The following is a 23,381-nucleotide window of genomic DNA, read 5'->3' on the forward strand; positions in this document are numbered from 1 at the left end:
TGCAACGAAATTTTATGAAGAATTATTAAGTGGAATAAGTAAAGGTAAAAAATACGGTAGATTAAAGGCTAAACTTAGTCTTAAATATTTGCATATTTTACGATTTTAATTTTAAATATTAACTTTTGAATTATTGCATCTTATACATTTCAACTCGGATCGCAATCAGTCCAAAATAAATGGAACCGTCAAATATTAACGGTCAACACGTTTTGACCAATTTAATCATTTTGATTGTAATTCTTAATAAGTAAAAAATTACAGATGCCGAAATGAAACCAAATAATAGGATCTTGTTATTGTTTAATTTTAGTATCTTCGAATTTTAGCCTTTCCGATATCTGTTCTCCTAAAATATACGAAAATAAATTTGCTTCATCATGGTTTCTTCGTTCTTGCTCTACATTCAGATTCTAGAAAATATATTCCATTGATTTCAAACTACTTGAGACAAGTATCTCTTAGATATGAAAATCAGCACAAAACATAGCAGTGAGTACTCAACAATACAATAGAGTGTGGGTTTGTTACGATCTTTCGCCGTGCTCGACCTATCTTAGCTCAACTCCACCGGAGCTTCGCGATAAAACGCAAATTAACACTTGAATGATCAACAATATGGATTGAATTAACAATGATAAGGTTTCACAATCGAAATAGAAACAAAGAGGAGCTCACGATCCACGATCGGAGCTTTACAAACAATCAACTAACAATATCAACGCTAAGCTGACTAAGGAAATGATCTCTCCTATTTATACTCTGTTCTTAGCTCGCAACTAGCTCGCATCTTCCACCTAAGCACTCTTTCTACGTGACTGCCTCGTCATTATCGCCACGTGGCTTTATTTGATAGGCTACTTGCATGATAGCTCTAACGGTCAGCTCCAACGGTCTCATGCTAGCTCGTTGGCTGCATATGGTTGCATGCATGTGTGTAGTACTCTCGAATAGCCATGCATGCAACAGTTTTGGCCTAATTAGCGAGCTTGAAGAGGCGCGCCTGAGCTGCTGCCACGTTTCTGGAAGCGAGCGCCGCCGCAAATGCATCCCTGACCTGCGCAGACGTGTAAGGGAATTTTGCATCAATCATGGAATTCAGCAGCGCAGCCGTCTCCTTCTCCATACCAACTATTCTCCTTCTCCGTGTCCTTCTCCTTCTCCATTTAGGGTTCTTCGTTCGGTCGATGGAATTTTTTGTTCGCCAAGAAACTAGGGTTAGTCGAGAACTACGGTTCTCCGTCGTCTTCCAGAACTAGGATTCGCCGTCCGATTTGGGAGATCTAGGGTTCTGTCGAAGTGAAGGGAGGGTGTGAGACGTTTGAAGTTTCAACTGTCAAGTGTTGAAAGTCTTTGTTATGTATTTCAAAATGATAAATTGCTAATAATATTAAGGATATATTTTAGGAGTTAATAATCACACTTAAAGCTTGTAAATTGGTCAAAATCTGATTAAAACGCGTTGACCGTTAATATTTGACGGTTCTATCCATTTTGGACTGATTGTGATCCGAGTTGAAATGTATAGGATGCAATAATTCAAAACGTAACGCGTATGACCAAAATTGTAAAATTGGCAAATGTTTAGTACCAACTTTGTCATTTACTCAAAAATATATTATAATGAGAAGAGATGAATAAGAGATTTATTTTAAAATATTAAAATTGGACATCTTGAGATATTTTAAATGTGAGGAGAGAGTACAATAGGAGTATTTTTTATTTTTTGTTTGACCAAATGTACTTCAAATGGCTGAATTCGAAAGGCGGAATCCGACAAATATTACCTGATCGATATAATGGATAGCAGTAGTATTTAAATATACATATTACTCATTTTTATTCAGCTTGTGATTTTGTGCAATTTTATTAATAATAATAATAATAATTCTAATTAAAAAATATAGAGTCCAATATTGAAGAAGAATATGGAGTAGCACTTAAAATAAAGGAAATAAAACGGGAGAGTATTCGACAACAAATTATTCCAACAAAATGATATGGAAGATCTCCATTTAGGAATGCGGTTTTGACATTCAATTGATGCAATTCCAAGTAATTTCTTGCAACCAATGCCAGCAACATTCTTATTGAATTATACTTCACCACAGGAGAGAATATCTCATTAAAGTCAACTCATTCCCTTTGATTATAGCCTTTAGCTACTAATCTTGCTCTATATCTGATTCTGTCATTATCAGATGCTTCAATCTTCTTTTTGTATATCCATTTGCATCCTATGATCTTCTGCATCACAGACTTTGTAACCAAGATCCATGTTTTATTCTTGATGAGTGAATCAATTTCCTCTTGCATTGCCTTGATCCACCTATCTATTTCCCTGCTTTTAACAGCCTGCTTGTTGGTACTTGGCTCTGCAAAATCAATCTCTTCTGCTACACAAAACGCATAATGGACTAAGCTGGCATTGATGTATGTGGCTGGCTTCCTTATATTTTCTCTTCTTTGCCTATCTCTGGCAAGCAGATAATCTGATAAATCTTCATTGCTTTCAGTGTTATCAGGACCCCATCATGCCGAGTTTCTTCAATTTCCTCAAAACTGTCAGCCCCACCATCTTCATCTGCTATTTTCAGCTCATCCAGTAACTCCATCTCAATTGAAGATTCCCCTTTTTCAGCAATTGTTTCAACACCTTTTGATTTATATGGCATCTCCAATTCCCTTAAAGTTACATCTCTATTGATAACAATCTTCTAATTATTAGGCTCCATACTCCAAAGCCTATAACCCTTAACTCCCTTCTGATACCCAAGCATCACACACTTAATGGCCCTGGGCTCCATCTTGCTCTTCTTAACATGAGAGTAAGCTCTGCACCCAAAAGGTCTCAGCATAGAATAGCTTCCATGAGAACTATATCATTTGTAGTCAGGGGTGTCCATTTCTATTGCAGAGAAGGACATTTGTTGACAAGAAGAGCTGCAGTTGAGGCAGCTTCACCCCAGAATTTCTTAGGCATTCCAGATGAGATTAGCATACATCTCACTCTTTCAAGGATAGTTCTGTTGGCTCTCTCAACCACTCCATTTTGTTGTGGATTATTAGGGACTGTTCTGTGCCTTTTGATTCCCTTCATCTTGCAAAAATCATCAAACTGATGCGAAAGAAATTCTAACCCGTTGTCAGTTCTCAAACATTTCAGAGATGCTCCTTTCTCTAATTTAGTCTCTGTACACCAATTTCTGAATTTCTCAAAGGCTTCTAACTTTTCTTTCATCACATATATCCATAATTTTCTTGAATAGTCATCTATTATAGAGATGAAGTATCTGCCTCCCCCAACTGTTGGAACTGAAGCAGGCCCCCATACATCACTGTGAGCATAATCCATTGGCTTGGTGGATATGTGTTTTCCTGAAGGATAAGAGCTCTTTTTACTCTTTCCTAATATACAGATTTCCCACTCCTTTGAATTTAAGCTAGTTGATTCCTGAATAACACCTTGTTTTACCAGCTGCTTAACTCCACCTTGAGACACATGCCCAAGCCTCAGATGCCACAAACTCAATTCTTGTTTCTGAACTGTGTTCATGTCTCCCATCACTACCTCAGCTGATAGGTGTCACGCTCGCATTTTCTAATGATAGAAAACAAGGTTGATCGCGACTAGGGGAATTAAAGAAGCGGGGAAGAAAGGGGAAAACAACACAACTCGACCATAGCTCGAAACAAATGAGAATAGCTCGAATAAAATCAGGGTATCTCAACAATCAACAACTCAAAAATGAATATTATCTCTGCGATTCAAGATCTCAAAAGAAGGGCAACTACTTAGCGGAAGCATTTGAGAGAAGGAATATGCCAGTGTGGAGACATGACACATTCTAAACATTTAAATTTCTTCAACGGCCTTGCTCAACACCCACCACATCTGTCACGCTCAACCTGCACATTTTTAAAAAGAAATGCAGGGCTAAGTACTTGATGTACCCAGTGAACACATGCCAAAATAATTTTCATAAAATATTGTGTCAGTATTTAAAAGTGAACTCGAGGTTTTATAAAAGACCAAGTCACCAAAACATTTTCTCGCTCAAAAGTATGGCCGCGCATCCCATTTTTCTCTCTCCTCGTACCATATCTGAACCTCATATGTAAAACAAGAACGTGACCATATTCTTGATCACTGGACCAGCCAACTCGAAAGATAGCGCACGATCCCCTCTGTGTACACTAGCTTGAATAAGGACTCACTCCCTAGACAAACCCGAATTCGATTAAACTCATAACTTCTAGTAGGGACTCACTCCCCACTAGGGTGATCAGATAGGCACATCCACAAAAACAAAATACGGCATGACACAATATATTTGGAATTTAATCACATAACTCATACTTGAAAGATATTGCGTAAATTTAAAAGTAAGCCTACACAATAATGTAGGATAGAAAGCCCACAAAATACTTAGTTAGAAAGCCCACCTCGTTCGCTTAAATTTCTTAACTTGAAAATTCTCACTCCGTCTTTAACTCGCTTGCAAAAAAAATCCTTTTAAAATAAAAATAATAAGCTCATTAAAACTCGAGAAAACATCTAATTAGAATGCATGCATCCTACGTGCGTGCTCGTATTATTCCTCATCTCCTCTTAGAAAGGTTTCTAGATTCTCGTATTTTAATAAAAACTCGGCTCGTCCTCAGCTTCGCAAAATATTTAAATAACACATAGATCAACACAAGAAAATCAAACAACAATTAAGATGCATGCATCCTAAGGATTTAATTATTTTTATCGATCGGATTATGAATTTTCTCCGATTAGAAACTTAATAATTTCGACTAATTTTGGCTCACGTCCCCAACAATTTTGCAACGAGATAACCCAGTTCACGAGGATTGAATTAGCTCCCTTCTAGCCACGGAGTAATTATTTTAAAATAGCCCAACTCACCTAAAATTGGCCCAAAGCTAAATCCCATAAAAGAAAAAGAGAAAAGACTAAGACTAAAACAATTTAAAGAATGATTTAGAGCATCCACTACGCTTCCCGTCACCGTCCCGCGTTCCGTCACGAAGGGACGGAACCGCGGCGGGACGCGTTGCAGCAGGGCGTTCCGTCCCCAGCCAGTCCCTGTACCGTCCCTTAGCCCGTCACTCCGCGACGCGGGACGGGACGTCTCGCCATGCTCGGAGACGACGTGTCGAGCTCCCAGGCCATGCGTGACGCCCACTCGCTGGCCCGCGAGTGGGTTTCATCACGCTGACGCAATAATTCATTTTTAAAAAAAAATTAAAATTTAAATATAAAAAAAATTCAAACGGTAATGTTACCGTTTTTTTAGCTGTTTTTATTTTTTTTATTTTTTTTAATTTCTTTACTCTATAAATACTCATATTTCAAACTTATTTCACACACAAACACACATCTTTTCCTCTCAAATCCTCTCTATATCCACTCCAATTTCCATCTCAAATCAACTCAAACTAATGGATCCTTTTGAGCAAATGCGTCAAATAATGGAACAATCACTTGAAGAAGATCGACGCCGGGAGGCGGAGGAAGCCGCGCCGCCCCAACGACGCTCCCGGACGTACATCAATCGTAATTGGGAGGAAGCCGCCGCAAGGTTAGTACGCGACTACTTCTGCGATAACCCGGTTTCAGCATGGGGAAACCGCTATTTCTCCACATCGCGAATACTTTGGCAACCGGGGAAGAGTTCTTCCGAGAAGGGTTCAAAGCGATCGGCCGTCCCAGCCACACGACGCTGCAGAAATGTACTGCAGCAATCCGTCAGCTTGCGACTGGACAAACGGCCGACATGTTCGACGAATACCTCCACATCGGAGACACCACTGGGCGCATGTGCTTGCTCAAATTCAGCAAAGCCGTCCGGGCAGCCTTCACCGACGAATTTCTCCGGAGGCCAAGCACGACCGATTGTCAGTTCCTACTCGAACTGCACGAACAAGTGCACGGATTCCCCGGGATGCTTGACAGTGTCGATTGCATGCACTGGCAATGGAAGAATTGTCTGGTGGCGTGGAGGGGGTCCTACACGAGTGGCCACAAAGGAACCCACCCAACCGTTGTACTCGAGGCCGTTGCCGACTACCGGCTTTGGATCTGGCACGCGTACTTCGGGGTCCCCGGGTTGAACAACGACGTAAACGTGCTCCACCAGTCCGACCTCTTTACCGAAGTTTTGGATGGTAAAGCGCCGGCCATCAACTTCGTCGCCAACAACCGGCTGTATAAAATGGGGTACTATCTCGCCGACGGCATCTACCCGAAGTGTCCGACCTTCGTGAAGACGTGCAGCCGGCCTGCGAACCCAAAGCATGCTCTTTTTGAGCAGAAGCAGGAGGCTGCTCGCAAGGATGTGGAGAGGGCGTTCTGGGTTCTCCAAGCGCGCTTCAACATCATCAAAGCTCCGGCTCGTTCGTGGTTCATGGAGAGCATGGTCGACATCATGTATACGTGCATAATCTTGCACAACATGATTGTCCAAGACGAAGGACCCGAGGCGGGAAATTGGTTTGACCCCGAATCCCCCGGAAGCTCAACCGCAAGTAGTCCGCCTCGAAGTGGAGCGCATCCGTCTATACAAGACCGGTTATCTATTCGTGCAAGGACACGCGGCTCTAGCGGCCACACCCAACTCCAAGAGGATCTAATTGAGCACATTTGGGCAAACTTTAGCGGAGAAAATTATTAAATTATGTATTTTTATGTTTTAGGAAATTATTAATTTATGTTTTTTTACGAATTTTATGTTGTAATGTTATTTTATTTTTAATGAAGTGTGTTTTTTATTAATTGAGTTTGTTGGAAAAAAATTTAAAAAAAATTAAATGAATAGTAATTTAAGGGACGGTTAAGGGACGGAGCGTTGCAGGTTCCGTCCCTTAGTTAAGTGATGGAGTAAAAAAGGACAGTGGGGCCCTCAAATAATAGTTTAAAGGACGGTATAGTGACAACGCAGTGGATGGCATCCCTTCCCAAATACCCGTACACCTCAACATCATATTTTACACACATCACCAAATTATATACTCCCAAAAGAAACAGTAAACAATTTGTAAAAAGAAATTAATAAAAGAAACCTTTTTACACTCCCATTCCATAAAATGCCGTCGGCTCTCCCTTCTCCACAATTTCACACTCCTCTTTCCCCAAAGTGCAACTACTGAACAAAAGCAATCCCCAGTTCACGTCACTCTATCCTTCGATTTCTCTCTCTCTCTACACAAATTGAAAACAAAACCCCCCAAATTCACCGTTGCAGGCTCGCCGTCATAACTGCACCAATCGATCCGTTTGAGCAACAGCTATCGCCGGTCGGGGCCCCCTCTGCGTTCGCGCGAAGCCGCCGCTGCTGCTCTGCAGAGACCGCCGCCGCCGCCTTCCGTCATCATTCAGATTGTGCAGGCCCGATTTCCCATTTACAAGTTACGTTCTTAATTGGTTTTATGAATTAAAATTTGATTCTTTAGTTTAGTTTGCTTCAATTCATTTGATTCAGAGATCGGTTTTCAAATTTCATGAGATGCAAAAAATTTGAGGCAATTGCAGAGGGGAAAATTTGTTGGGGATGTGGTGTACTAATGCATATGTTCGGCAGTATGGACGAATGTCTCAGCGGTGAAGGTGAAGATTTTACCTGAAAGGCGGGTTCTCTGGAAATTCTCTCTCGGGCTTATGAAAAGTGGGAGACGTGTGGGGATGGTTATATATATATATATATATATATATATATATATATATTAAATGCCTCCTAACTCTCATGGAAGAGATTTGAATGGAAGATTTAAGCTGATTTGATTCTCCAAAAGTAGTTTCATAGAAAGAAAATTGGGCCCAAGGAAGGAAGAATAAAAAAAAGTTTTGGACTCATAACAAGCGGGTTCCTAATTGAAAGTAAAAGAATAATTGTTTGGCCTAAAAAGTGAAATACTTCTTTCGACAAAAGAAATAAAGGCAAAAAATTTTCAGATGCACAAACGATGTCACTGCGAGAACAAATAAAAGGGTAGAAAAAGTCGGAGTGTTACATAGGTAGTACAAGCTATGCTTTCTCAGAGCTTCCATGATTACTATTGAACCTTTCATTATGCTCATCTTTCCATCCACAGATTGGAAGGGATATCTCATCTTCTCAAGCACCTAAGGAGATCAAATTCCTCTTGATTTCAGGAATGAATCTCACACCAGTAATCACTTTTACTGATCCATCAGTGAGTTTGAATTTAACATTCTCAATCCCTTCAACCTTGCAAGAATGATTATTCCCCAATAACACAGAACCTGTTGATTCCTCAAAGTTGTGAAACCATTCCCTTTAGGACATAAGTGAAAATTGCATCCACTATCCATTATCCAACATTCGGTGACATTATACTCCATCACATTCAAGACTTCTTCATTCTCTGCTTCTTGAATGGAATCTACTTTGTTCTGCCCCTTTTCAGCCTCTTCTTGCTTCTTTTTCCATGCATAGTAGTTCTTCTTCAAGTGCCCAGGCTTTTTACAGTAGTGGCAAGATCTGGTTTCTTTCTCTTCTTTGTCCTTCCTAGATTTCCACTTCTTCTAGCCCTTCTTCTTGAATCCCTTCTTATCAGCAGCCTTCATATTCAATACTTCGCCCGCTTGATCAGTAGGTTTCATTGCTGCTCTTTGGAATTCCTTTAGCTTTAAGGCTGAGTAGACTTCTTCATAAGTCACCTTAGAGTCTCTGCCATGTAGTATAGCATCTTTGAACTGATCAAAACTCTTAGGAAGAGAATTGAGCAACATCAAGGCTTTATCTTCATCCTTAATGGCCTCATCTATACTTTCAAGATCATCTACGCATTTAGCAAACTCTTCTAGCTGCTCTCCAATGCTCTTAGAGTCCGTGAACTTGAAGGTGAATAGTCTTTGCTTCAAGTGAAACCTATTTGTGAGGGACTTGGTCATATATATGGACTCAAGTTTTGCCCACACTTTTGCCGCAGTCTCTTCCCTTGAGACCTCCCTCAAGACTCTGTCACTCAAACTGAGAATCAACGAGTTGTAGGCCTTACCTTGAAGATCAGATTTCTTCAATCTATCCTTCTCATCGGCATCATCCTTATCATCCTTCGAAACTTCCCATAAACCCTGTTGCATCATGATCGCCTTCATCTTGAGCTTCCATAGCCCAAAATCGTTCTTCCCCGTAAATTTCTCCATCTCAAATTTGGACGACGACATCGCAATCGATTATCACAAATCCTTTCCCACAGACGGCGCCAATTTGTGACTCGATCAATCAACCAAACAAACAAAAAAATGCATAAATTAAAAGAACTCGATTATATACGTGGTTCGGCCTTAATGCCTACATCCACGGGAAACTACGACTCGACTTTATTGAATGAATGGATCCGAATCAAAATGGAGTACAAAGCATAAGAACACAATCAATTACACAAATCGATCTACAGCTTAAAATCACGATTGAGAGGAGCGATCTCACCGAAGCTCGACGGCGAACGTATACTTCCCACAGTGGATTCTGACTTCTGAGAACCCTCTCAAGACTCCTTATTTCTCAAGATTGTAACCAAGAGATTTCTTTTGTGTGTATCAAATTGTGTTTCTCTAACTGACTGCAACGCTTAAGTATGTGAGCTCAAATAAGCTCCAACAACTTAACCACCTCTCGAGCCAGGTCACTCTTTCTTGACCCCAACGGTCACAATTTATTTGAAATGTTGTTGAACCAACATTCCTAACAATTTTTTTTTCTCCAATTCATTTCATAGTTGTTATTTTTGGTATTTTTTTTCTCCGAAGGGTTAGGGCGTTGGCTAGCCTATTTATTGGATGTGGGAAATTCTTGATGATATGACAAAAGGAGTTTTTGACGGGCTATTGCTAGGATATAACTGGTCCGCAATCACATTGTGAATGCTCTAGTACACCTCGAATCCAACAATTATTTCTATTTTTAAATCCAATTACATTGCATACTTAGAAATTCAACTTCTATTTTTTAAATCCACTTACATTGCTCACTTGGAAATTCAACTAACGAGACCACGCCTATAACCAAAACTACAATTAAGAAGAGAATAAAATATTTAAGAAATAGAATACTCCGTATAAAAATATTTATTATATCATGATTAAAATTTACAATTTATTTAATAAGTATGCAAAATTAATTGGTGATTCTATAAGAGCATCCACAATAGCGGCGAGCACACCGGCTCGCCGATTTTTGGCACTCGCCGGTCCACTCGCCGAACTATTGCAACCGGTGAGCGCCAAATCGGCGAGAATTTCGGCGAGCGCACGCCGATTCTCAGGCACTCGCCGATGCGCTCGCCAATTGGCTCGGTCCTATTGCAGCCTCCCGATCGACGAGCGACCGACGAACGGATTTTTTTTGTTTTATTTTCGAAACACTATATATACGCGATTTGCACGTCATTTTCATTCGCACCACTTGTTTCAACGAGTACTCTCTCTATCTTAATTTCTGTACAAGATCAACAACGTGAAATGGAGAACAACAATGAAGGTACTCCAATGACGAGCGGGTCTCAAACTCCCCCGGTACCCGTGGGAGGTGGATGGGGTCCGATGCCCGGGTACTACAACATATACAGATGATGTCCGGGATGGCAGCCGGGGGAGTATGCCGGGGGGGTTACCGGCGATGCCGGGGTGGGCACCCGAAATGCAGATGAGGCCGGGGGAGGGTACCGGCGACGCAGGGGACGCTGGGGGGGAGGAAACGTCTATCGCCCCAGTTTTGATTTTTCGACTGCTTCTTCGCACACATCAACCCCAACGGAGGCGCAGTTCACGCAATATGAGACTTTCTCCTTAGAGGAGTTGGGGTTCGATCTTCTCGGTGTTCCAGAAACTCCCGTTCAAACGGGGGGAGTAGGGCAGGGTCGGGGCCCCCCAAAGAAGAAGGGCAAGGGGAAGGGCAAGAGGGTCGGCGAGTCGTCGTAGCCGGGTGAGGACGACTGCTCGGTACGGAGGAAGTGGACGGATGCGGAGAACGTCGCACTGTCCAAGGCGTGGGTGAGTGTTTGCGATGATCCCCTCACTTCGAACAATCAGAGGATCGTCAACATGTGGACCAAAATAGCAGCAGCCTACAAGGCATTTTGCCCGGAGGGGAGGCCGCGCAACGGGGAGGAGTGCCAAAAGGCGTGGGACCGAATCAGGGCTGGGGTCTCCCGATTTTCGAGCTTGTACGCCAACACCCTCCGCATGCAGAGCAGTGGCCAAATGGAGGATGACTACAGGAGGATAGCGGAGAAAGCCTTCCCCCAGCCCGGGTTGTATAAGGAGTTCACCTACTGGAACTGCTATGAGGTGCTGAACGACTCCGAGAAGTTCTGGGCAGGTGTCGACGTTGGCTGGCCGAAGAAGCAACGACTGAACTATACCGGTGATTACAGCGGCAACAGCGGCGGTTCCCACGACCTCCCCGAGGGTGCTCAGGAGCTCCCGTCCCCTCCATCGTTCGCTCGCCGAACTCTCCCGGTTGGTCAAAGGCGGGCGCAACGTGAGGCGAGGGGGCGCAGGGGGGTCCTAGGAGGTCCAGTCGGCATCCCCCCTTGGCTAGAGGATCTCAAATTCTTCGCGCGTCAACAAACGCGTGCTCAGATGGTCAAGATCTTAGCCGATTGGAAGGCGGCAGAGGGCCCCGAGGAGAAGAGTTTTCTTCACGCATTGCTCGTGAGCATGCGTGGCGATTTGAAGGCCACCGCGGCACGGGGGGTACCAGCGGCGACGGAGGAGGCGGCGACTGGGGCGACGGAGACGAGGAGTGAGGCGGAGATTGGGATTTTTTCAAAAATAATGTAATTTTTTTAAAATTAATGTAATTTTTTTTAAATTAATGTAATTTTTTTAATGTACTTTTTTTAATTTAAATAATATTATTGTATTTTCCTGTATCTGTGTCGTAAATTTAATTCCGTATTTTCTGTGATTGTCAATTATTTGTTTTATATAATTTTGAGTAGGGATGTCAATAGGGCCGGCCCGTCGGGTTTCTGGCCAACCCTACTCGGGTTACGGGTCAACCGGGTGCGGGCTAATCGGGTTGTGATTTCTTTCGGGTTATAAAAGTTCAACCCTAACCCTAAAAGCTCGGGTTTCGGGTGAGCCCAGCGGGTTAATCAGGTTGTTACCGATAATATTAACATGCGATCAATCCAATAAATAATGATTAAACTTACTAATATTCATACAATGTAAAACATTTAATTATGATATGTTTGAGATATATGCTTAAACTCAATCATAAACATGATCAAATACTAATATTTTGGATATTTCGTGGAATTTTAATGCATGTTTTAGAAATTTAAATATTTTTTTGAAGTTTTTAATTTATTTATCAATTATTATATTAATAAAAATTCAATATATAATTTGTATATTTAATATAAAATTAAAAGTTATTTTTTAGTTAAAATTAATCAATGAAGTGTCGAATTAGGAGTAAAAAAATAGAATAATAGAAATTTTATCGGGTTTTCGGGTCAGCCCATCGGGTTTTCGGGTCTGGCCCTAACGGGTTGCGGGTTAATCGGGTGCGAGCTAATCAGGTTTTGATTTTACCAGGCTAGAAATTTCCAGCCCTAACCCTATAAATTTGGCGGGCTATTCGGGTCAGCCCACGGGTTACGGGCTACATTGACATCCCTAATTTTGAGTGATGTGGCTAGGCTATTGCTGGGCTATTTGCTTGTCCTGATGATGTGACAGGAGGATTTTTAGTGTTGATGATGTGGCAGGAGGAGTTTATGGCTGGGCTATTCTTATTGTGGATGCCCTAAGTTGCTTTTATTTACCATCCAAATTTAATTTAAATGTAATCAAATTTTTTCCCGAATGGTTATCTTCTAATTATTAGATGACGACCCATTATTTAGGGATAGTGAGTTAAGCTTGATACTTTATTTTATCCATTTAGAATTGCATATTAGAAAATTATGATATTGATTTGTAAATTATAATTTGGTTTAATAGTTTGGAATTAAATAGCTACAAATTTGGATTGTAAATGAGTTTGATAATGGAGATTTATTGATTTTTGGTTCATACAAGTACTCCCTCAGGTCCCGATTAAAATTCTCATTTTGTCTTTTCCGTTTGATCTCATTAGAAGTTTGATCTCATTAGAAGTCTTATTTCACTTTTACTATATTTAAAAAATGGACCACACATTTCATCAACTCACATTTTATTATAAAATTAATATATAAAAGTAGGATCAACATTCCACTAATTTTTATACCACTTTTATGTACAAAATCAAACAACTTCTTAAAACCTACGCCGATAAAAATGATACTTCTATTGGGGACCAGAGGGAGTATGATTTAGGGTTACAGTAAAAAATTATACTAAAATTAAATATATAAATATTTTAATTTCAGCACCAAACCTTTTTGAACTTCTGGTTCTGTCCCTGGGTGAACCAAAAGACATTTTTGTACGGCAAGATCACATGTTTGTGTTTTATACAGAATAGTAGTACTAGTATTAAATTAAACTTAACATCCTCTAAATTTTAATTGTACACTGTTATTATTTATTAAATTTTATTATTATTTATATAATACAGAATAATTATTACTAAAATAATTTTTAACCCGCTGGGCTAGCCCGAAACCCGAGCTTTTAGGGTTAGGGTTGAACTTTTACAACCCGAAAAAATTCACAACCCGATTAGCCCGCACCCGATTGACCCGCAACCCGAGTAGGGCCGGCCCGAAACCCGATGGGCCGACCCGATTGACATCCCTATCTAAGAGTAACCACGATAGAGTTGCGCAGCCGTGGCAGTCTATTGCAAGGCGGAGGGGCACCGGGGAGCGCCAAGTACCCGGATGTACAGGGAGTGAGGATGGCTGTCGCGCGGCGGCCTATTAGAGCATCTCCGGTCGGACGTGCGCGACGGGCGATCGGGACGTCCGCCATTATGGCAGGGGAGGTCGGATACGGACGTCCCGTGAGGACGTCGGGTGTCCTCGGACGTCGGACGTTCGGGTCGGACGTCCGATTTTTAAATTTTTTTTTTATTTTTTTTAAACTCTATATATACGGCTTGTTGAATTTTATTTCATTCGCACCACTTGTGTTAACAAGTTTCTCTCTCTACATCTTTAATTTCAAGTACATCTAGAATGTCTAGTGACAGTGATAGCGAGAATGAATTGGAGGTCGTTGTGGAAGGTGCGATAGATAGGCTGCTACAGCAGAGGGCGCAGCGGCGGCAGCAGGCTGCGGTACCTCGGCTGATCCATCGTCGAACTACAGTACCCCGTGACCACATTGCTGCACATATTCGGTTGTATGCAGACTACTTCGCTCCGCAACCGCGTTTTGGGGAAGCCTTATTCCGGCGACGCTTTAGGATGCATCGTCCGCTGTTTCTGCACATCGTGGGTGCTTTAGAGAGAAGATACCTGTATTTTAGGATCAGGGAGGATGCAGCTGGCAAACCCGGACTCACGCCCTTGCAGAAGTGCACTGTCGCAATCAGACAACTGGAGTACGGAGGCGCGGCCGACATGTTCGACGAGTACCTCCACATTGGCGAGTCGACAGCCGTCGAGTGTCTGCAGAATTTTTGCGCGGGCGTGAGAGCGATATTCGGTGAGCGGTATCTTCGGAGTCCGAGCCCCGAAGACTGCCAGAGTCTGGTAGATATGCATGGGTCGGTGCACGGGTTCCCTGGGATGTTGGGCAGCATAGATTGTATGCATTGGGAGTGGAAGAACTGCCCTGCCGCCTGGAAGGGGATGTACACTACTGGCTTCAAAGCCAAGCATCCCACGATGATCCTAGAAGCTGTAGCTGACTACCGGTTGTGGATATGGCATGCTTATTTTGGAGTCTCCGGGTCGAACAACGACATCAACGTTCTCCAGTCGTCGCCCATGTTCAATGCTCAGTGCAATGGCGTTGGTCCCGCCATCAGTTTCGTCGCCAACAGCAACCAACACAATATGGGATACTATTTGGCGGATGGGATATACCCAAACTGGCCCGTCTTTGTGAAGACAATCAAGCATCCGCTCGGACAAAAGAAGTCATACTTTGCGAGCCGTCAGGAAGCAGCGCGCAAGGATGTGGAGCGGGCATTTGGTGTGCTCCAGAGTCGATGGGCGGTAGTCAAGGGTCCTGCACGGCAGTGGTATATTCCCAACATCGACGATGTCATGTACGCATGTATCATAATGCACAACATGATTGTCGAAAATGAAGGTGCGGAACTGACTCAGTGGACCAATAAAGATGATACGGGTGCAGGTCCAAGTCACGGCGTGGCCACCGCGAATGTGAATATGGGGGTACCTCATGGAGAGGTCGAGCGGATGCGTGCATTTGCCGACATGCGGCAAACAGATGCCCATGTTCGACTTCAGAACGATATTATCGAAAAGGTTTGGACTCGGAAGGGTTGACGTTGATGTTAATACTTTTTTTTGTTTTATTACTATATAATTTTTTTTTCGAATCATGTATGTTTTTTTTAAATGAAGTTGTTAATTTTTCCCGTTCGTATTCGTGTTGAAATTTTATTTCCGTAAACGTAAATTGTTTTATTTGTGAATTTGTGATTTTTTTTATTGCGGGAAGTCCTAGTGGGAAGGGCGATGGGAAGAGCGGATTGTGAAGGGGATGTCCTAGTGACGTGACAGTGGGATGGGAAGTACTAGTGACGTGGCGGAAGGTGTTTTCAGGATGTCCTAGTGGATGTCCGAGTGAGACATCCGCCCACTGGAGATGCTCTTATGAGCGTAGATGTGAATTAAAAAAGATTATTTTCGAACATGCGGGCCCCAGTCTTTACAGTCAAACCGCGTGTATAGTTAAAAAGAATCAACGTATTTTGAGTTGCAATTCAGCTCCCGTCAACGCCCCCCATCAATTTAGCTATCGCCGGCATCTCTGCCTAAATCCCTCTTCAACCCAACTTCACATTTTTCTTCTCATTACTTCGATTCATCTCTCTCTCTCTCTCTCTCGCAGCACCATCATGTCGGTGAGTTCGTGCATTACCTTATTCGTCTTGCTATTCTTCTCTTAATTTTTTTTTCTGATCGGTTGCTTGCATTTCGTGGTTAAGTGGTTATTATTGTTGGATTGTATGTAGAATCGGTTGATCTGTTCGTCTGGTTTAGCTGGAATGTGTTAAGAACTTGTAATATGTAAATCAGGTGCTGATATTAGTGAGGTGTTCAGCGGAAGTCATTTTTATGCGATTGTGGTTGTATTTTGGATAAATTTGATGTAATTGCGATTGTAATGTAGATTAATTTGAGTTCATTTGATGTGATTGTGGTCGTCATTTGGCTGAATTCTACGATGATATATGGATCTGCTGATAATAACTTCGATCTGCTAGGGAACTGGGTGTAATGTGTTTTATGCCATTTTCGGATTCATGCTTTGACGGAAAATTCCTTGACCTTATTGCTTGAGTTACACTGAAATGACTCAATTAGATGTGTGCCCGCCCAAATTATATTGTAGCAAGTGAAGCCCTCTTTTTCTGATGTGAAGATCTGGGATATGTTGCTCTTTCAGGGTTGATGAAAATGAATGTACAGTTATATTTTTGTCAGGATGGATACTCTAGCAGAGAAATTTAGATTCCAAATTACGATTCATTGCCTTCCTAATTCAGACACTGCTGCCCATTCTGGAGTTTTTGTATTGCCTCCATACCTTTCAGCATTGGTTAATAATTCATTTAGACAACTGTTGTACCAACTATAAACCAGCCAGCAGTAAATTGATGATAGTTAGGGAGATTTGTTCTTAACTTGCATTCCCAAAACAGGGAAGGTAGCAGCTGAATGAATTGTGTGTAAGGTTTCCTAGGGCCTAAAGACAAAATGTAACTAGTTAGAAGCTAGTGGTCATGATATGAAAAGAATGTAGTCCAAATTAAGTTACTTGATAAGGCAGTGTTATCAAAGGTTGTATTATTCATTGGATGGGCACAACATAGATGTTACCATGTGAGTTAATAAGGCAGAACCATCAAGGCATTATTAATGGGACGGGAATTGGGAAAGATGTTACCAAGCAGATTATCTTTCAAAACCTTGAAAAGGTTTTTAGACAGGTCAGATTCAAAATGTAACTTACACCTCAAGTAATGCTGTATTCTCTAGTATTTCTGCACCCTCTCTTAATTCTTCTGAAAGCAAGTTCTAACAATTTCCTTGTATCTTATGCTGTGATGAACCATTGAGGATCATCATCAATTATAATTTTTGCTTTTAGTTGATAGCCAATGGTTGCGCAAATGTAAAATTTGTTTCTCAATAGCATTATGACTTAGTTATGACTCTATTCTTCATCCCAGGGCTTAACAAATCATGTAAACTAGTTGTAGTGAGAAAAAAATACATGTATAGGATACTTCAAAAACTTGAGCAGGAACAGAGCATTGGGTGATGGACAAAAATGTATATGCAAAAATACACAAACTTTTCAACTACATTTCAATGCTGTGGCATTTTTCATATAAACTAGTGCTTCATCAGAATCCTCTGTACTTCTATAGAGTGACCCATGACAGAATTTACCACTTAAGATTTAAAAAGCTGGCAATAGCTCATTGAAAGGCTGTTTGGCTTTTTTCAGTTAGTTTCATAATGCATATACTCCTTTTCATATTTCTACTTGTTAGTTGTCAGTTGAATATGGCGAGTATATAAACACTACAGCTTCCTATCATAAAAGTATTGGGAGTAAAGTACTCCACAAACTTTGAGTTGGTAAACAATTTCTTAAATGACCATTCATGTATAGGAATCTGCAATCAACTGCTAATATTTCAATGCAAAAGACCAAGTAGTCACTGTTATATAAGCCATTGATGACAAATATTCATTCAACTACATATATCTTGGTTGTAATGAATTAGTACTTGTGACCCAACATAAATATGACCTAGACAAGGGAACTCCAATGCCGATGTCACATGTTATTTGGATGGTCAGCTCTTGGGTACTACTATTCAGCAATCTGGAGATCACATGTTTCTCGAAAAACAATTTACTAATATGGCTTACTTTTTTAATGTCCCAGATAAAAACCGTCAAGGTCGGCAATCTGTCTCTCGGAGCATCAGAGCGTGATGTTCACGAGTTCTTTTCTTTTTCTGGCGATATTGAATATGTCGAGATGCGAAGGTTACGATTTAATCTAGTGATTTCATATCCTATATGTATGTGTTGTTCAAATGTGTTAAAATGCTCATATTGACTTAAATGTCCTGCACTTATGTAGTGATACTGTGCGATCCCAAATTGCATTTGTCACCTTCAAGGATGTGCAGGGAGCAGAGACTGCAATCCTTCTCTCGGTGATTCTCTCGCTCTCTCTCCTTGTGATCTTTGTACTTTCTCTATCTTTCCATAATGTTGTATCTAGACTAACCAGTAACCACTACTTCGGAACAAGCTATTTTATCCAACTATTTCTTCCACAATCATGCCCTTTTATTTATTACATCTTCTTTCTTGATTATCAGGGTGCAACAATTATAGATATGACTGTGGAAATTAATCCAGAGCCTGATTATAAGCTTCCTCCTGCTGCTTGTGTACCACCTCTGGTAATGACTAATGCATTTGCAACTTGTGTACTTTGTAACTGCATTACATAAAGCCTTTTTTTAACCTTCACAAAATAGCAGCAATCAGACAAAAAAACTGGAGGGGGTTCTGAATCCGCATTGCAAAAGGCAGAGGACGTTGTGAGCAGCATGCTTGCAAAGGGTTTCATCTTAGGTAAAGATGCTGTTAACCAAGCCAAGTCTTTTGATGAGAAACACCAATTGACCTCCACAGCAAGTGCCAAAGTTTCGTCAATCGACAAAAAGATTGGGCTGACTGAGAAGATAACGATTGGAACTTCCATTGTGAATGATAAAGTGCGGGAAGTGGATGAAAAACTGCACGTTTCCGAGAAAGCAAAATCAGCATTAGCTGCAGCTGAGCAAACAGTTAGTAATGCTGGATCTGCTATTATGAAGAACAGATATGTACTTACCGGCACTACATGGGTAACCGGCGCTTTTAGCAAAGTGACCAAGGCTGCTGGGGAAGTTGGCCAAAAGACGAAGGAGAAAGTTGGGATTGTTGAAGACGAGCAGAGAAGGAAAATGGTGGATGACTTCGCTCAGGTTCATTTATCAGAGTCTCCTAAAGCATCTGATTCAGCAGAGCTGCATCCTTCCAAGCCTGCTCCTGTACAAGGTTTGATTCTCTGATTAGCCTTTTAAACACTTTCACGATCCTTGTGTTGTGCCGTCTGGTCCTGATTCTGAGAATAGGTTGAAATGGTGATCTTATTCTTGAAGGATTTTGCTTCATTTTATATGTCCAAAGAACTTTGATCAGTGTCTTGTTTGTTGCCTCATATATATACACATCAACTCAAAACTGAAAATATCAATAGTTGATGCAATGGACTAGTTGTTGATTCTTGAATTGATTTGTTGGTTCATTTTATTTCTTGAATTGAGTTGTTGGTTGTGATTTTGGTGCAACTACCAGAAGCCATTTCATAAAATAAAAGTAACTACAAAAAGAGAAAACAATGCACTACTCAGTCAGAATTTTGGTACCTAAGTTTTGCTCCCTCGAAATTTATAAGATTCACCCAAAAATCAGGATTGATTTATTTATATTGCACTTTTTGAAGTCAAATCTATTTTTAAATCTCGAGTCAAAGGCCCAGATATAATATGATAAATACTTGACCGACTTTCATACTAAGTTACCACAGAATCGGGCCCAATTTTTATGTACTATTCAATAGTTCTTATCTTATTGTATGCACAAAGATTAGACGTCACCACGGTTCCGGAACCGGCGGTTCACGGTTCGGAACCGCCGGTTCCGGTTCAATAAATTGATGAACCTGAACCGGCCCGGCCAAGGTGTGGCGGTTCCAGTTCGTGAACCGTGGAACCGCCGGTTCAAGTGATGGGAAAATCTCCTTGGCCATTGATGCAAGGATGGGAAAATCTTTCTCGTGTGAAGACCACCAATCTAGGACGTCGATTTGTTGGGGCACGACGACGACGAGAGTCACTTTGATCTTGGGCAATTCCCTTACCCCGATCACCACCACGACGAGATGAAGACATGATATTATGGAAATTGGAAGTAGAGAATAGAGAGTAGTGTTTATGTGATATTAACGTAAACAAGAACAACGTGAGTAAATTATGAGCGCAAATAACGTAAACAACTTGAGAGAAAGAGGATGGAGAATAGAGAAATTGAGATTGAGAGAGAAATTCTTATCAACACAAGAATTGGGGTAAGTAGAAAATGAAGATGAGGGGGTATTTATAGGGGAAAAATGTGATTAAAAAAAGAAAAAAAAAAGAAAAAATTTCAAAATTTTGAAATCCGGCGGAACCGCCGGTTTACCGCCGGAACCGCCGGTTTACTCGTTGAACCGCCGGTTTTTGGTCAGAAACCGCCGGTTTCGTCAACGGTTTTCTGACAAAAACCGGCGGTTTCTGACCCGGTTTCTGAAAAGGCTACGTCTAGGCCGGTGGTAGCCTGAAAAGGTGTCGGAACCGGCGAACCGCCGGTTCGGAACCGTCGGTTCCGGTGAAAACCGGCGGTTCGGAACCGCCGGTTACGGTTCGCAAATTTCATGAACCTGAACCGGCCCGTCGGAACCGCCGGTTCCGGTCACGGTTCGGAACCGCCGCCGACGGTTCCGGTTCCGGTTCGGAACCGCCGGTGACGGTTCCGGGCCGGTTCGGTTTGGTGATGTCTAACAAAGATACAATCATAACAGTGGGTAGAAATGTAGAATTTATACTATTACTTATAAAAATAAGTAGTATATATTTTTCTTAACTGGGGAGATATCATTTTCCCTCTTTATTTTAATGTATAAAAAAAAAAATGGGTATATGTTTTTCTTAAATGGGTAGATATCATTTTCGCTCTTTATTTTAAGAGTGAACTATATAAATGGTACATGATCTTTCACTTTCGCACATAAATGGTACTTGATCTTTATTTTATATCGTTTTTGTTACTTATAAATTACATTTTTTGTACCTGATACAATTTTTACCCCAAAATACCCTTTAAACAAATACATTTTCCCATTTGTGTCATAGATGATATTTTAGGCATACACAAAACTAGTACCAAAATCGATATTATAATATCTTTTCTCATTCTCCTCACTCTTTATACTATTATTAATAATCAATATTAATATTATTATTTTGATCTTATAAATTAATAATTAATTTATTTTTTAATAGTATAATTATTTAAATTATGAATCATATAATATTATATAATAATAACTATTATTATTATTATTATATATTAAATTAATAACTAATCAATATAGTCTTAATAAAATTTAAAATTGTGAATTGTATTTATAATAATATAACCAATTGAATATTTTTAGTCAGGTGTTTCAACCCTAAAATGAATATAAAATAATTTAGTTAAAAATATTCCATTGATTTAATTAGTTTAAATAATTAATTTAATTAGATATTTTTTTCTTGATTTATATTATGAATGCAATTAGATATATGTATAAAATACTTAAAAAAAAGAAAAAGAAAAGAAAAAAGAGGAACATAAGCTAAGGAGGAAAAAAAGAAGAATGAAAAATAAAATACTAAAAAGAAAGAAGAGGAAATTAAAGAAGAAAAAAAGAAATAAGAAATGAAGAAAAAAGAAATCACATGTTTGTTTGGTACTATTTAATTGAAATTTTCAAAAATATCCTATATAGTAAAAAAATCACATATTTGATACCTTGAGTTATTTTTGTCACGAGGTATAAAAAATCATATAAAATAAAAATCATGTATCATTTATGTGCAAAAGTGAAAGATCAATGTAACATTCATGTAGTGTACTATTATTTTAAACAATAGAGATCTAATTCCCATTTCTTATCGGCATCAATAAGTTTACCAAAGAAGAAAAAGTAGTACCCCGATCCCTATGTACATGTTTTAACAACTCAAAATTCAGATTATGGGCAATACTATAAATTAAAACTTTAATGGGTTCCAAACTGTTAATTATGGTTAGTATTGGTGAAATGTTTTTGTATTTATAATTCCAACTGGCAAAGTCCAACCGCACCACGAGGTTCTGCTACTGAGAAACGGTCCTATTCCAGCTGTTTTCCATTTCCAAACCCCCACCCTCCTTATTTTTATGTTTCAAAATGATTCTTCTAATATAAAAATCATACCCTATGCTTTTGTAAAATATCAAATCATATTATGTGAGTATTTCTCTATCTCATTCCAGTAGCTTCTTCTGAAAGACACGTTGTCACAAATTTCACTTTTCTAAGCTAAAATACTTTATCCGAAATAATATATCCCAGATTAAATATAATCACTTAGTGAATTAAACCAATGACACTATTGCTGTGGTTATACCTAATGAATAAAACAGATCACATTATATAAGCAGATCATCAATCAATATAATGTTGCTCTCAAATTATATCCACCTGTATAGAAAAGTTACTGTTCATATTAGATAGGCACAAAAGATAAATACACGTGTACAAATACTTATAATCGCCATTAAATTCACATTAGAAAACTAAGAAGAAATAAAAAAGAAAACAAAAGATGCCACCGACGGTAGTCAAAATCAAAATCAAAATCAAAATCAAAATCAAAATGTTGTAAATTTGTCACGAGAGAGAGAGACCTAAAAATGGGGGATTTTGCGGTGGAGGCGCCGCTGCTTGGCCTCCTGCTTCAAGTTCTTCAAGCTCCGCGCGGCCAATACATCTCCTTTCTGAATCTCCAATATTCCTTGCAATTCCGAAATATTTTCTACACAAAATTATTCAGCTTTGAGCAAGCTAGCAAAATCAATCGACAATGGAAGGAGAAATCAGGAATTGATGCCTACCAGCTGGGTCAGAAATGGTGTTCACTCCATTGAACTCTGAACAAAACAAAAACACAAGTTTAACAGAAGAAGCAAATTGATGAAAAATAGGATAGTAATTGAAAATGTAAATGAGGAAGGATGAAGAGTAATACCGTGGAGAGAGGGGTTGTGGGAAGAGAGATAGAGAATGAGGAAACAGAGGAGGGTGAGGAGAGGGATGAGGTGAATGTAGGAGTGGGGCGCGGCGGTTTTGGGATTGAGCTTCTTGAGCTGGCATTCCTCTTCGTAGGCAGCAGTTTGTGGTGAAGATGAGGATGAAATTGAGGAAGATTGGGATTCATCTTTCACAAGCTTCGAAGAGGGAGAACCCAGTGATTGCCTCTGCATGTTTTAGAGAGAGAGAGAGAGAGTGATGGTTCTTGTTTTTGTGAGAGCTATATTTGTTTTTGGTAGGGACTTGCTGT

The 23,381-nt window shown here is 40.2% G+C and overlaps 2 protein-coding genes across 4 annotated transcripts; one reads left to right on the forward strand and one right to left on the reverse strand.

The window, feature by feature from the left end:
• Window positions 1–15,880: 15,880 nt before the first annotated feature.
• On the forward strand, window positions 15,881–19,482 carry LOC121753892 (binding partner of ACD11 1-like). Of its 3 annotated transcripts, none has more exons than XM_042149185.1 (5): window positions 15,881–16,016; window positions 18,077–18,180; window positions 18,278–18,353; window positions 18,522–18,605; window positions 18,684–19,482. In XM_042149185.1, exons 1-5 carry the CDS (start codon window positions 16,011–16,013, stop codon window positions 19,260–19,262), a joined length of 849 nt encoding a protein of 282 aa, XP_042005119.1. In that variant the 5' UTR covers window positions 15,881–16,010; the 3' UTR covers window positions 19,263–19,482. The 3 variants fall into 3 exon arrangements, with proteins under 3 accessions (XP_042005119.1, XP_042005120.1, XP_042005118.1); XM_042149186.1 differs by having other exon boundaries at window positions 18,687–19,482; XM_042149184.1 differs by lacking the exon at window positions 15,881–16,016 and having other exon boundaries at window positions 16,065–18,180.
• A 3,043-nt stretch (window positions 19,483–22,525) lies between these two features.
• Window positions 22,526–23,381, reverse strand: LOC121754296. Its single transcript, XM_042149673.1, has 3 exons — window positions 23,070–23,381; window positions 22,936–22,971; window positions 22,526–22,856 (listed from the first exon to the last, which is right to left on the reverse strand). Exons 1-3 carry the CDS (start codon window positions 23,302–23,304, stop codon window positions 22,729–22,731), a joined length of 399 nt encoding a protein of 132 aa, XP_042005607.1. The 5' UTR covers window positions 23,305–23,381; the 3' UTR covers window positions 22,526–22,728.

The sequence above is a fragment of the Salvia splendens genome, chromosome 11 (assembly GCF_004379255.2).
Source record: "Salvia splendens isolate huo1 chromosome 11, SspV2, whole genome shotgun sequence".
NCBI classification, from domain to species: Eukaryota; Viridiplantae; Streptophyta; class Magnoliopsida; order Lamiales; family Lamiaceae; genus Salvia; species Salvia splendens.